The 13,968-nt window shown below is 45.1% G+C and overlaps 1 protein-coding gene across 3 annotated transcripts in view; it reads right to left on the bottom strand.

The window, feature by feature from the left end:
- Positions 1 to 536: 536 nt before the first annotated feature.
- KCNN1 (potassium calcium-activated channel subfamily N member 1) overlaps positions 537 to 13,968 on the bottom strand; it is a 140,445-nt gene continuing 127,013 nt past the window's right edge. For all 3 annotated transcript variants that reach the window (XM_029613745.1, XM_029613743.1, XM_029613744.1), the window contains 2 exons: positions 4,289 to 4,358; positions 537 to 3,498 (listed from right to left, as the gene is read on the bottom strand). In XM_029613745.1, the coding sequence (XP_029469605.1) occupies positions 3,208 to 3,498; positions 4,289 to 4,358 (361 nt within the window). In that variant the 3' untranslated portion in view covers positions 537 to 3,207. The remainder of the gene's footprint in view (positions 3,499 to 4,288; positions 4,359 to 13,968) is intronic.

The following is a 13,968-nucleotide window of genomic DNA, read 5'->3' as shown; positions in this document are numbered from 1 at the left end:
AAAAATTCTCAGTTCCTTCCTGTGAAGGATCACAACTTTTAGAGAGAAAAAAATAAAAGGTCCCCATTCAAAGTCCTCCAAGAGTTCTCACAGGGGGGGGGGGGGGGGGATTGTGCTCGGGGGCAGATGTTCCTGAGTGGAAAATCATAAACGATTTACCGCACCCACAACCTGGTGAACATTCACCGCCCTTGTGCTGCCCAGCCCCGCCTGGCCCCTCCCAAACAGTGCTAGAGACGCTTCCCCCTTTTCCCCATTCCCAGCCCCTCAGAGCAAGAATGAAACTGGTTGTGATTTTTATCTTTTTCACTTGGCAAACCAAAAGAAACCGTGCCAGCGTGTCAGTGAGCCAGGCACTAACAGAAATACGTCTCATTCCGTTATAAAGTGGATGGGAATCTTGCCGGATCTGCCCGGCACAGAAGTCTGTCGTTAATTTGTGGCTGACACAGCAATGCCCCACGTGGGAATGCACAGTGCCATCCGGAATTACAAGGTGCAAAACGACCAGGAGACCCAGTCACGGAAAGGAGCCCACCCACCCACCCAAAAATATCTCCAGCAGGGACTCTATTAGCTTGGCATCCTTTGAGGAAAAATAGGCCCCTCTTCACCAGATCAGCTGTGGCGCTTCCAGGTTTCCATCTTAAACGTTCTTGTCCAAAGTAATCTGGGATTTGAAGTTCTGTCCGTTATTGGTCAAAGTACTTGCTGCACGTGGGTTTCTGCCCCTGGCAAACGGCAGGTGCCCATCACTGGAACGCCATGAGGTGGGGGGCATATGGCGAGTTAGCAGATATCTCCCTACAGCAGGGTCATCCTCTGCCTTTCCACAGACTCCCAAACCTCACGTCGTCAAAAGACAGGCAAAGCCAGTGCTGCTTTCTCCCTGTTGTAGGCAAAGATAGGTTTCTAGGTTTCCTACAGACATGAGTAGAACTCATCTCTGGGTATGCAAGAAGCTAAAACAGGAACTGGGCGAGTTTCTTACAGAACGGAGTTCTCTGGCCACTTTACCCATTCTTTGCATTTAATTATGTTTAGTTCCCGGCAAGGTAGTAATACCTAATCAGTTTTCTTTGTTGCAGTTTCTCCAGATTCAGTCACCTGCAGCCACTCCCAAACCATCCAGAATCAGCCAGCTGCTTTTTCTCTTGGAATTGATCCTTTTAATTGTAATCCTTCTCGGGGCCTCTTTCTTCCCTCTGCAACCCTGGCTCAGCACACGCTATCTCATGTGAACTGCATGGGGGCAGGCACTGCCTCTTACGAGGATCTGCACAGCACTATTTGCATCTAGTAGTGCTATAGGAATTGTAAGTAGTTTTAGTAGTTGTCTCAAAACCAGCTGATAAGCCGGGCCCTTTGCAAGTGTCAGGCACCATGTGTGTGATACACATTGAGTCTCTATAGGGACCCTTGAAAGAAGAAGGGCCTAAGATGACAGAAGAGGCCAACCCCCGATTACCACATCGCACAGACGTTTCTACACTTGTATACTTAATATGCAATTCGTTCTTAGTTGTACAGCATATATCATTATGTAACATGAAAGTAGATCCTTGCTATCAGTTTTTGGATTAATGCACCCATAATTGTAGTAGGCCGAAAGTCATTAGATCACTTCTCTTTAGGCTCCTGCAGACCTGACCTCCACCAGAGGCTTTTGCCCATTGAAATAATAATGTTTAAGTTGTTTTTTTTGTCAGCTTGTACTCTGTGTGATGGATGGCATTTCTCCTGTTCCAAATTAATACTGCAGTTTTCCAGCTGCTCCCCCGTGCTGGGCTTTATGCCTGCCATGCGGTGGTGACAGGGGATTAAACCATGTCACAGGCTTGCTCAGATTCCCAGCTGTTCATTGGGAGTGGGTTGAGCCACGCCTGAGTTTCTAACTCCCATTCCCAGTGGATTCTAGGGTTCTAGTCCTGGCTAAAATGCAACAAGAATGGGAGCTGGAGAGAACTGCTCTGGTTCAGTCTATCCCACATGACCTCAGGCTAGTGCAATGACCGTCCACTATGTGCTTCAGTGCTCAATAATTATAAACAGAGGGAGAAGGTGTTAAAGCGAATACAGCGGTTGTGAGGGTTAAGGTTCTGAGCTTTACAGCAGCAGGAAGGAATTGGGTACAGTATATCTCTAACACCGATCTGTGTTTCAGAAAGATGACCAGAGAACTCCATGGACATCCAACATCTTTCATGCCATTAGCACATTCTGGGCCTTCGCTAGGGAGAAAATGCCAGCCAGCTCCAGACAGAATGGCACAAGTACAAGATGAAGGTATCTGAGTACTCACAGAGTACTCACTCTGAAGATAAGGATGATATATAAGTATGAAACAGAAAGAGATTAAAGTGACCAAAAGCAACTGATATGCTTATCCTATTAACAATCATGGACTAGGCCGGGAATGAGCAATGAAAAAGGGCAGTAAAGGCCTGTCCTGTCATAAGATGGAGCCCCTTGAGGCTTAGCAGCACTGGGCTGGAGATTTCAAATACTGCAGCATCCCTTTTGGTGCTTGCAGTCACAGTAAAGCTTCACCGAGAATACAAAAGACCTCGCTTCTCCCTCCTGCCGCCCCTCCACCCTCCAGCTACCTTCCATGAGAAAGAAAGGAAGCTACATCAATTCCTTTGGTATTAGGACCAAGCCAAGCCCTCGCATCTGCAGCCCGGTCTGACCACCTTCCCGGGACCTCGCCTCTAGTTTCTCCCATAGAAAGAGAACGCACAGCGGGAGATAACAAAAGGGGGAAAGCAAAGCAGAATGGGGAACACAATGGAGAACCTTCTCTAAGTCCCTGCAAGTCAGGGGGCATCATGGAGGCTCTCAGTGGCCACACCTGGGGCAGATGGCAGAAGGAAGAGCCAAAGAACCCCCGTCAGCCCCAAGTGAGGGGATTCAGATGCCACTGGACATATTCCTGGGGGTCGCTCCACACTCCCAAAAGCATGGGAGCTGCCCAAGATACTGGCAGCAGCAGCCCTCTAGACAAATATAGATAGATATAATTATATATATAAAAAAACAAATATGGGTAAAAAAATATAAATCTCTATGGTACATATGTAACTTCACTCCAGCATCTCGAACTTCAACAATGTAATAATAATAGGGCTTTATAGAAAAAAGCAAACTTTGTATCAGCCACACAATGGCCAAACAGAACCCGCCTGGGTTTCAAGGTCCCCGCCCAGCTCATCCGCTGTCGGAAGATGAGGGCGGGGCTGTGGAGGGTGACTTCCGCCTCCGCGGCGCCGGCGGCGTCCAGGACCTCTCCGAGCTGCCCGTCGTGGGGGGGGGCAGCGGGGCTTGCCCTCTGGCCAGTTCCCGCTGTTGCTGCAAGATGGCCTGGGTGATGAGCCCCGGCAGTGCCTGTAGGCTGACCCCAAGCGAGTCGATCTTGGCCTCCAGGGTGACGATGCGCTTTTCCAAGTCCTCATTCCTCTCCTGGAGGTCCGAGACCATGTCGTACATCACGTTCTGGGTCTGGGGAGAGGCCAGAGAGAGAGGGCAGTGAGCAAAATAACTGGGGGTCGTTGTATACACATATTTGGCTACAGGAGAACCACCACCTCATCACACTGAAGTCGGTGTGTAGTAGGGCTCCGAATGAAAACATTATTTGTGAGTACAATCATTCTTGCTGTGTCAATGGAATTACACCGTTGCATGGTTCTTTGATGGAATAAAAATGTTTGTTTGTTCTTTATAGTTAGTTTTCTTTGCAGTGTCCCTCATCTCTTCTGTGCCCATTGGCCTTCTTATTTATTTATTTATTTATTTATTGTTTTTGTTATACCGAGTTTCATGACAGGCATCACATCAACCCGGTTTACAAATAACAAGGAGTGTAAAGCATAACGTAACGTAAAAAACAATATTTTCAATAAGAACCTTGAACTTTAAATACAGTGAATCAGAAAAAGGGAGAGGGAAAGTTACAAAAAACAAGGAAAATAAACTTGGGATGGAAGGGGAGAAATTGAACAGCACAATATTTACATTCTTAACAACTAAGAATATGCCTGGATTATTTGTGAATGATAGCGGACATCTCGATCGTTTCTAATCTTAGGACTGTAAAAACATTTCCCTTGGTCAGTTTTGCCCTCTGGTTCCATCCTTCTTCTGCTGCCCTTGGCCAGACATTGACCCTCTCTCCCTCTTCCCAGACAATGGCGGGGTAGTGGGGGCAGAGGTTTCTTGGAGTGTGGGATGAGGGAAATTTATGGGCGAGTGTAGGGGAATCCTAGACAGGATGAATGGGACTGCTCACCTTCGCTACGTCCACCAGGGTGTTCGCTTGGTCATTTAACTTCCTTTGCTCCATCTTCACGCTCCGCAGCCTGGGCAGGAGAAAGCGGAAGAGAGTTTCATTACGGTGTCGGGAAAGGGTTGGCGGGTAATAGGAGGGGGGGGCCTACCTCCATACACACAGACATGGCGAGTTGCCGTAAGAGCATGCGAGACGTGCATACAAATATGGGAGAGCTGTGTGACCAGTCCAGGGTGGGAGAACATTATGTTATCATATTATTCTTATACCTCCTTCCTGAGACACAGTCCAACCTAAAGCAGCTCACAAAGTGATACTGTCCAGCTAAGACAAAGATGTGTTCCATGCAGATCCAGCACTATGAAGAGCAGGAGGGGCTGCTGCCTCTCTTCTCCTGGGCCTAGAAGTCCTCAGAGATACTAACTCCTGCTCCTGAGGGGCATTTGGAACCAGGCCTGGATGTTTCTTTTGGTAATTTTATGTTTCTTACATTTCGAGAATACAAACTATAAAGATCCCACAAGTCTTCATTTTGAAATCCGAGAAGCTGTTGAAACCTTACACAAAACAGGTCTTAAACTGTATCAATGAACTGAGAAGAAGGCTTCCACAATTCTCAGACCCTTCTCCCATCCCCCCCGTCAGGTTAGCCATCAGCGTGCCCATTTCCCTCTGAGTCCATAGCTATTCCATCCATTTAGCTAACACCGGACCTCAGCTTGCCCCCAGCACATTTATGTAGTGGATGTTTGGCCTGACCACAACACCATCGGGAAGGAGGAATACTAAAATAAAGAGCTGGGTTTCCTTGGGAATGAAATAGCAGGTCCTAGTGTAAAGTGCTTGACAGATCTCTTCCCAAAAGGCCCCAGTAACCCAGTCCTGCCATTTTTCATTTTCTTTCTCTAAGCAGAAAGCTAGAAAATAAGAGAGAAAACACCAGGTCTGCTTCCAGTGCCCCTTATCACCTGGAGATAGCTGCCAGCAGGCAGTTTTGATTGCCAGATGAGTAAGGGTAGACTTATTCCTAGCTTTGGCCCATTGCACAGAGGGGACTTGTAATCTGGATTTTCTCAGGACAATTAGAACTACACACTCCTCGTGCACCTCTGCAAACCCAGGTTGATCCCATCCTGCCCTTTGAGACCTGGAAATGTCTGGTAATCCAATCCGTGAAGGGGCAAGGAAGGCTGCAAAGAGAAGGTCCTTTACCAACTCCATGCACAGTTTCATGCAGGATGGATGAGCTCCCCATCGGGAGGGCATTACTGCGTGTCACAGTCAGACTCCATGGAAGTGGGAGGAAGGGGCCCTGCTTGGGGAGTGTGGCACCATGCTTTCAGCCAGGACGTTTTAGCCTCCCTCCCCCCCACAAATGCAAAAAGTCATGCCATGCACCACTGAGGCAGTTATGCCCCTTGCACGTGGGACGTCTGCTCCCCTCATTCATTCCCACACAGCGTGGAAGAGGGCTCTTCCTGCACCCCCTGAATGCGGCATGCATTGTTCCTTGCCCCTGGTGAGTCTCTTTTCACAGCTAGGATGGAGTCCATTTAGTTATTTCTGGATAAGAGGTATTGAGAGAGAGCCTTCTGCTCCTCCTCCTGTTCTTTCTTCTCCTCAGCTTCTTGACTTATTGCCCAAATTCTCTCAGTTGTCAGCTAAGAAGAGATTTTCCTTCTTTTCTCAGTATGGCAAGAACTCTGCAGTGTTTTCCTGCGGCCTTCCATACTGCCCTGGGTTTGCATGGATGACTGGAACAGTTAAACAGGCTTTAGAAAACACCCATCCCCTGACAGATCCCCACAGGCTCCAGAGGATGTGCTTTCTCTTGTTCAGAATGAACTTAGACAATGTTATGGCTCAGAAGGATCAGTAAGCCTGACGCTAACGTCTGCAGTTCAGCACCAAAAATCACCAGAACCGTTTTTTAAATACTTCATTTAATATTAGAGGATGCATTGGACAGGATTAAAGAAGTCTGTTTCAGCAGCGTTGAGAGCCCCCTTGAACCCCTAAACACTGCTTTCCTCATACCCACAGACCAAACGCCTCCCGCACTATTCTGCCATCTGAAATCCCGCTTTGGGGCACAAAAATAGAACTACAAATCCCAGAATGTTTTAAGATAACTTAAGACGAGCACATGAACAGTTCAACGTTCTCCATAACTCTCAGTTATTCAAGCATTCCCCATGCAAGGTTAGTAAAGCAAGAATGCCTTAAATGTTTTAAACAAATAAATAAATAGAGGTTTGTTATAGCCTTAGGCCAGGAGCAAGACTCCAACTTCCAGGATTCAGTGGGAGATCTTAATTAGTAAAGCAAAGGGATCTGAGAGTTGTCTAGAGCCAGAGCCTGTTGCCTTGGCGTGATGTAGGAGAGCGGCATGCTGCCCTGAGAGGTGTGGTGCTGGGATTACTGTACAGTAGCTGCAAAGGCTCAGAGCAGACAGAGAGCAGGGTGGGACAGTTTTTCACCAGATTGTTTGTGAAAGCATGCTTGTCGCAGTCAGAGGACAGTCAGCATTCCCAGGACACATCAGGCTAACTTACTTCTGAGCTCTCGGGAGGGGAAGGATTTGGCAAAACGGAGACAAAACACAACACAGAAATTTAATAATATGACAGACACCAGGAAAGCGACACTAGCGTTGCCGATTCAACTGAATAGGCTGAATCACTGCCCAGCTTTTGCCCCATCGCCTGCAGAGATCTATAGTTCTGGCTTATGTAGGGAACCTATTTCATGTCATTGTCATGTGTTGAAGGACCATCAAAGACAGACCCCGCCACAGGTGGTTTACTTAGGGACATCAATAGGAAAAATCAGAACTACAAGTCCATGCATATAAGGAAGCAAAAGCAGGAATGGATCAACCTGTTCAGTTCATCTGGGCGGAGATATCTCATAGAAATCCTATGAGACACATACCAGCTCTCTGTCGACAAGCAGGGTTGAATTAGCTAAGACACATGGGTGACATCAACCGCTGGTGCCAAAAGGAACCTTTCTTAGCTCATAGAGCTTTTACTGTTCTGAACATGTGCAGAAATTCTCACGCGGGGGCTGCTTTGGGAGACCCTCTTTTTTTTTTTGTCCGAGCATCAGCACAGACATGTACCCTTTCTCTCTCTCTCTCTGTTTTTTCTTTCAGTGATATCACCTAGTATCTTCAGTTTTCTAATCTTTTTCAATTACTTTGTTGGCTTGCTGCCCCTCCCATTCCCAAAACAACACTTTTCAGTGCTATTAAAAAAAAAAAAAGGAAGAAGGTTTTCATAGAAAATCACGGATGGCCATGATATTTATTATTGGTGCCTGGGAACTGATCATTTCCAATCAGACTACTACCACTGTGGCCGGATGTCTCTGGGCTCTCAAGTCCAGAGCCTGGAAGATGGAGGAACTGTGTAAGCCTCTGAAGAGCTGCAGCTGTTCCTCATTCTGGAGCAGAGCCTAGTCTAGCTCTTTGGTATCAAATTGAACAGGAGCTCCTCAAGTAAACCTCCCTCCTCGTTGGAGCAGGCCTGGAGCCCCTCAACTTCACCGGAATTGAGTAAACAGAAAAAGCACCATTCTCAGGCATCAGCTAAGCCTTCCACATGCACCATGGAGCTTGGGGCTGATTAAAACGAAAAAGCATCGTACCTCAGAGCCGGCAGTGCCATTGATGCCAAAGAAGCACCAGGCCTTGACACTGTGGGAAATTATTTTAAGCAGCTATTTAGTTTACAGGAAGAACTTTGTACCGCGATAGAAAGTAGTGGAGCAGAAAATCACTAATATTGCTAATGTAATTATTTGATATAAGGTCTATAAGTTCTGAGAATAAATATGCCATTTTTCTTAGCCTGCTTGTAACAAGAAACAAGTCATGAGATCAGATATATTAAAGAGCAGTTACTCAGGATGCTAAGTGTGCAGATATCAGGGAACACAGGACAGTAGCCCCTTGGCCACACCTGTTTGCTGATGTGATAAGGACAGACAATTGGGGCCTCAAGAACATATAGGAATAGCCCAGAGAAAAACTAAAACTAGGACAAAGGGTCAGTAGAATCAACATAAAAAGAACAACTTCAAGCTAACTGTTTGAAATCAGAGAAAGAACAGATCAGAAGAAAAGCTTGTTGAACATTACAGTGGTTAATTAAGTTCCAGCTTTTCCAATGCTGTGTTTCCAACTTTCCAAAGATATATCAGGCTCACATTAGAAACTATGAGGGGAAGTATTTTTGTATATATTCTTTAATGCAAACTAATTTTGTATGCTTTTATTGCTTATTCTCAAACTTATAAGTAAAATGTATATACTTATAAATAAGTGTGTTGTGTATTCTATGACAAAATAACCACCAATTTTCCTATCCACTACATTTGGCAACGAGATGGGATTGATGTTTATTTGTCTCCTAGTTTGTTTGTTACATTGCTATATAGTAAGTAAATGGCGTAGAATGACAAAACAAAGTGTGTCCTTCTTGCTTTTAATTCTTGGATCATGTGTATGTCTAGTAATGTTCCCGCTGACCAGGTTTCTGATACTGTGTCTGGCTGGACCAGTCACAACAAACTGAATGCTGCATCACAATTACTAAGCCAAACAGAGACAGCTGATGTGACAGAGGCTGGGACAGAGGCTGGGACAGAGGCTGGGACAGAGTTCTGACTTGACCTCTGAAATAGTTATCTGCCTCTCCTGGTATAAGTCGGAAGGTGTTAGGAACAATTTGAAGGCATGTTTGATGCTTTTGTCTGTCTGCCGCCATCATTTTAATTGTCAGGATACTCTTAAGAAGGATATAGCTGACGAACAGCACCAAGTTGAAGAAATGCTGTGTGCGGTGGACTCTGCTTCAGATCCAGGAAATTGTGCTCAGTATCCATGTGCATTTGCAGTTGAGACCCGTAATGTTGAAATGCAGAATTTGGTTACAAAGGGACAGGAAAATCCCTCTAATCAGAACATTAACAATTTTAATACTATAGAGTTGATTATCAGTGCTTTAAAAACTGAAAAGACACAGGGAACTGAAGAGTTAACTGATAAGGGGAATGAAACTAGCAAGGAAGAGGGAACGTGGGGGATATGCAAGTCTGACTGTGCCTTTCCTACACAAACGGGAGTAAAAAATTGGTTTCCATAGCACAGAATTACCTTTTTTGTTTAAAAGTTATAAACAGACAAAGAGTTAAGAATGTGGGAATGTAAGATGAATTTTATTGCTGAAGAACTGAATTTAGGGAATTTCCTCTGTACTTCCAGCTCTACCTGGACAGAAGTGAGATCTGCAATTTGTCAAAGTGATAAGGAGGGAGATTTGCCTCCCCTAATGGTTATCATAGAGCTTTGGCAAATAGGAAGTGGAGATGGTGAGGGGTATACACTATCGGTGAAAACCACAAATAAGGATGGTATAGCGCTAAGAGTTCACGGATCCTTATGTTGGATTAATCGAAAAAATGAAGCAAGGAAAACATTAAATTAAGCGTTCCCACCTTTTATTCATGAGTAATTGAAAGGAGGTTTCGGTCCCCCGACATGGCTGCGTCGGGAGGGACAGGGGCCCAGAAAATCAACTTATAGTAATGCCAGAGGGTTTCCAATACATAAACCAATGATGGTGTCCGTATAAGGAGAAAACGCCGGTGTTGTGTGAAAGGCTCCCTGCGGAGGGTTATCCAGGGCAGAATGAGCTGCCAAGCGCAGTGGACACAAAATCTCGGAGCAGTTTCTGATTTCTGTATAAGGCCGACCTTTCAAACTAAGTTGTGCAAATGAGGGAGACGATACTGACTCACTGTTCCAGCTGCTTCTTAACGTTATCTATGTCGGAGTCGTCCCCTCATGAATGGAAAACCTTAGAAGATCTCCCCTCCCTGGATTCCTCTGATCAGGACAATCAGAATGCCTTACAATATATACCTAATACTGTTGAAGAAAACCAAAGATTAATGAGTTCTGCATGGTTCCCATTTTCCAACTCTCTCTACTGCTGTTCTGTGCTTATAAGCATTAGTATAAACCCTTAAGAAATCTACCCAGGATAATCTCCGTGCTCTAGCACATCAATTAGCTGAAACTCATCATTATGCCATGGATAACCGTGTGGCATCAGATTTAATCCTGGCAGAAAAAGGGGGTGTTTGCCAGGTATTAAATGATGGACTCTGTGCCCAGTGTTGCACAGAGATTATTGATCATACCCCACAGGTAATAAACAGCACTAAATGGTTAATTGGAAACTATAAACTTCCCCCAGGATTGGCCAAAGAACCTGATTGGGCTGTTAGTATGTGTGCATGGTGGGACCAGATTAAGGTATGGGAAAAGAAAATACTGATTTATGTTTGCATTAACCTTGCTATTATACTTGGAATTACTATTTTGATAAGTATTGTAAAGCAATTATGACTCATGTGCTTAGCCTTTCTCTGCACCAGGTGGAATTATAAATGAACAACTCTTATTAGTGATTGCTTTGCTCCAATATCTGGCGGGTGGAACGTGGGAAATTATTTTAAGCAGCTATTTAGTTTACATGAAGAACTTTGTACCATAATAGAAAGTAGTGGAGCAGAGAATCACTAATATTACTAGTGTAATTATTTAATGTAAGGCCTATAAGTTCTGAGAATAAATATGCCATTTTTCTTAGCCTGCTTGTAACAAGAAACAAGCCGTGAGATCAGATATATTAAAGAGCAGTTATTCAGGAGGCTAACTTTGCAGATATCAGGGAAAACAGGCTAGTAGTCACTTGGCAAACCTAACTGTTTGCTGATGTGATAAGGACAGACAGCTGGGGCCTCAAGAACATATAGGAATAGCCCAGAGAAAAACTAAAACTAGGACTAAGGTCAGCAGAATCAACATAAAAAGACCAACTTCAAGCTAACTGTTTGAAATCAGAGAAAGAACAGATCAGAGAAAAAGCTTGTTGAACATTACAGTAGTTATTGAAGTGCCTAATAAACTGTTCCTGGCTTTCCAACGCTGTTTTTCCATCTTTCCCAAAGATATATCAGACTCACATTGGAAACTGTAAGGGGAAGTATTTTTGTATATATTCTTTAATGCAAACTCTAATCTTGTATGCTTTTATTGCTTATTCTCAGACTTATAAGTAAAACATATAATTATAAATAAGTGTGTTGGGTATTGTATGACAAACTAACCACCAATTTTCCTACCCACTTCAGAAATCGATGGTGGAATCGATGTATGAAGCACTGAACTGAAGACGTATCGTTTGCCGGCACACCAAGCTCTGGTACTATTGATGCATTGAGCCCTGGAGCAGTCATTACCTCAAGCCGTAACACCAATAATGCTTCCTCCCTTGATGCCTCAAGCCTTGGAGTGCATATCAGCACTGTTGCATGGGCCTTCATGCTACTGATGCAGCTATTCCTCAAATTGCCAGTCTCAGGGAGGATGGGGGAGGGGGGTGGGCTGTAATGGGATTGCTTGCCCTAAGTCTGACAAGCTTGACAGGATATATTCAGAAGGTAGGCCGCATTGGATTCAGGGTTCTCATCACTTATCTGTGCTTCACATGACTGTATAACAAGTGTGGGGGAAAGAAAAAGCAATAACAAATGCACAGGCCCTGTGGTGAAGGAGTTAGGGTCACAAAAAAATGCTAGTTGTTTTCTCTCTCTGAACCTTGTTTTAGGAAATTTCATGCATTTCTCAAAACATGCTTTAATATGTGCAGACAAAGAGGGTATAATTAACAGAGGCATTGGAGGGAGAGGGAAGAGGGACAGCCAGAGAGAGAGAATCCTGAACCTTCAGCCGCCTAATAATTGTAAGAAAAGTATTTGTACTACATTATTGCAACTATTATCTTTGCTATATCTGTATTATCATTGCAGCGGTGCTTGCTGGAGCAGAATTTAGCATTAGTAATAAAACACTACTTATCCTGGAATCTATACTTGTGCTGACTCAGGGTGTGAATGTGGCTTGAAATGCTTTGTGTAGCAGATCCTTTCAGGAAGGGAGCCTGCAGGATACTAGCAGTGCTCTTTTGTGTTTCAGGGCAGTGGATCCTACTGGACAGGATACCAGCTTTGTTTGTGTTTCAGGGCACTGGATATGTGTCTTCCCACACCCACAGAGTGAACCTGTAACAGGGGTACGCAAGGGGTTATACTCCACTTACCTCCCCCTATTTCAAGGGCAATTTCCCCATCAAGATCACTTACTACTACTACTACTTATTTCTATAGTGCTACACAACATTCGCAGTGCTGTATGTTACTTAAGCAAAGGTCTTTGACTGGAGACACCCATCTGCCCGGTGGTACCATTAATATCTAATGTTTCCCCCTCCCCCAGACAAATATTACAAGTCCAGCGAGTTTTCAAGAAGACTCCATCTTGGTTTCTGAAGAGGATGTGCTACCCCCAAGTCCTGTCCAGAAGGCAAGGAAGCTTTTGGACAAAATAGCAGAGTTGGTGAAGGCTTTCTTTGCCTTCCTGGTGACTAAGGACAAGAAGGACACCATTCAACCTCTTCTTTCCAGGGTATTGGAGTTGCTCCTTCAAGAAGGAGTCTCTTTTACCCTTGACCCAAGAGATACCCAATCAGAACCTCCATGAGGAGATTCAAGACCTTGCCATTCTCTCACAGAAGAGTCTAGCCAATCAAAAGACATTCACCAGGAGTACTCCCCTCCCTTCTGGTGTGATCAAGGACTTCTTTTGTCCTGCTTCATCACTGGGGTCCTGGATCAGTGTCTCTTCATTCCTTGGATCAGAGGCAGGATCAACAGGGATTCCCTCTGACCCCCTACTTGAGCATCTGGAACATTCGTCTCCACCAGTGGACCCCTTTTATTCCAGGTTTTTGGGCAAGCTGGGTAAGGGATTGGAGGGTCAACGTCCATAAGGACAAGGACCCATGCACAAAAGTCTTCAACCTTTTACAGATTCTAGACACTCTAGTGAAGACAGCAGCCATTCTAATCCATTTGATCCTGCAAGTATTGCAGACAAGAATATGGAAGAAATTAGATCTGAAGCATAGACTCCAGAAATCCCCAGATTTTGGAGTGGTACAGATTGTTATAGTTAGTGAGGTTTGGGTGGACCCTTGAACACTGTGGCAGCTGACCACGCCCACGGGGTGAAGTCTCATGAGGGGGCACAGGTCAGGCTCAGCTCTGGACACACGCGCCCTAAGGTACCTGAAGAGCATGGCTGGAGGCAGCGCCCAAGCCGGTCCGGAGACACCGGAGAGAAGGCAGGCGGAATCTGCGGCAGCCAGGCATCCGTGAAGAGAAGTCGCAGAAAAGGAAAGGTAGGCGGAGACCTTGATGATCTAATGAATCCTTTCTGTAAATTCTCCTCGATGTACTCGGACAAAGCCTTATTCTCTATTGCAGAGAGTGGATAGACCCATCCTTTAGGAGGTTCAGTGTTTGGTTTCAGCCTTATGGCACAGTCGTAAGATCTATGTGGAAGAAGGATGTCAGCAGCTTCTTTGGAGAACACATCAGCGAATGATGCGTATTGACGCGGCATTCCTGGCATCACTGGAGTTATAGGCATGCAGAGGACAGGAGAAACCTCCTTAAGACACTTGCCATGACAACCTGGGCCCCAGCGGGAGAGTTCCAAGGTGGCCCAGTCGAATTGAGGATGATGCGATTGCAACCAGGGTAAC

The sequence above is a fragment of the Rhinatrema bivittatum genome, chromosome 8 (assembly GCF_901001135.1).
Source record: "Rhinatrema bivittatum chromosome 8, aRhiBiv1.1, whole genome shotgun sequence".
Lineage (NCBI taxonomy): Eukaryota > Metazoa > Chordata > Amphibia > Gymnophiona > Rhinatrematidae > Rhinatrema > Rhinatrema bivittatum.
This window is presented reverse-complemented; position numbering and strand designations above follow the sequence as displayed.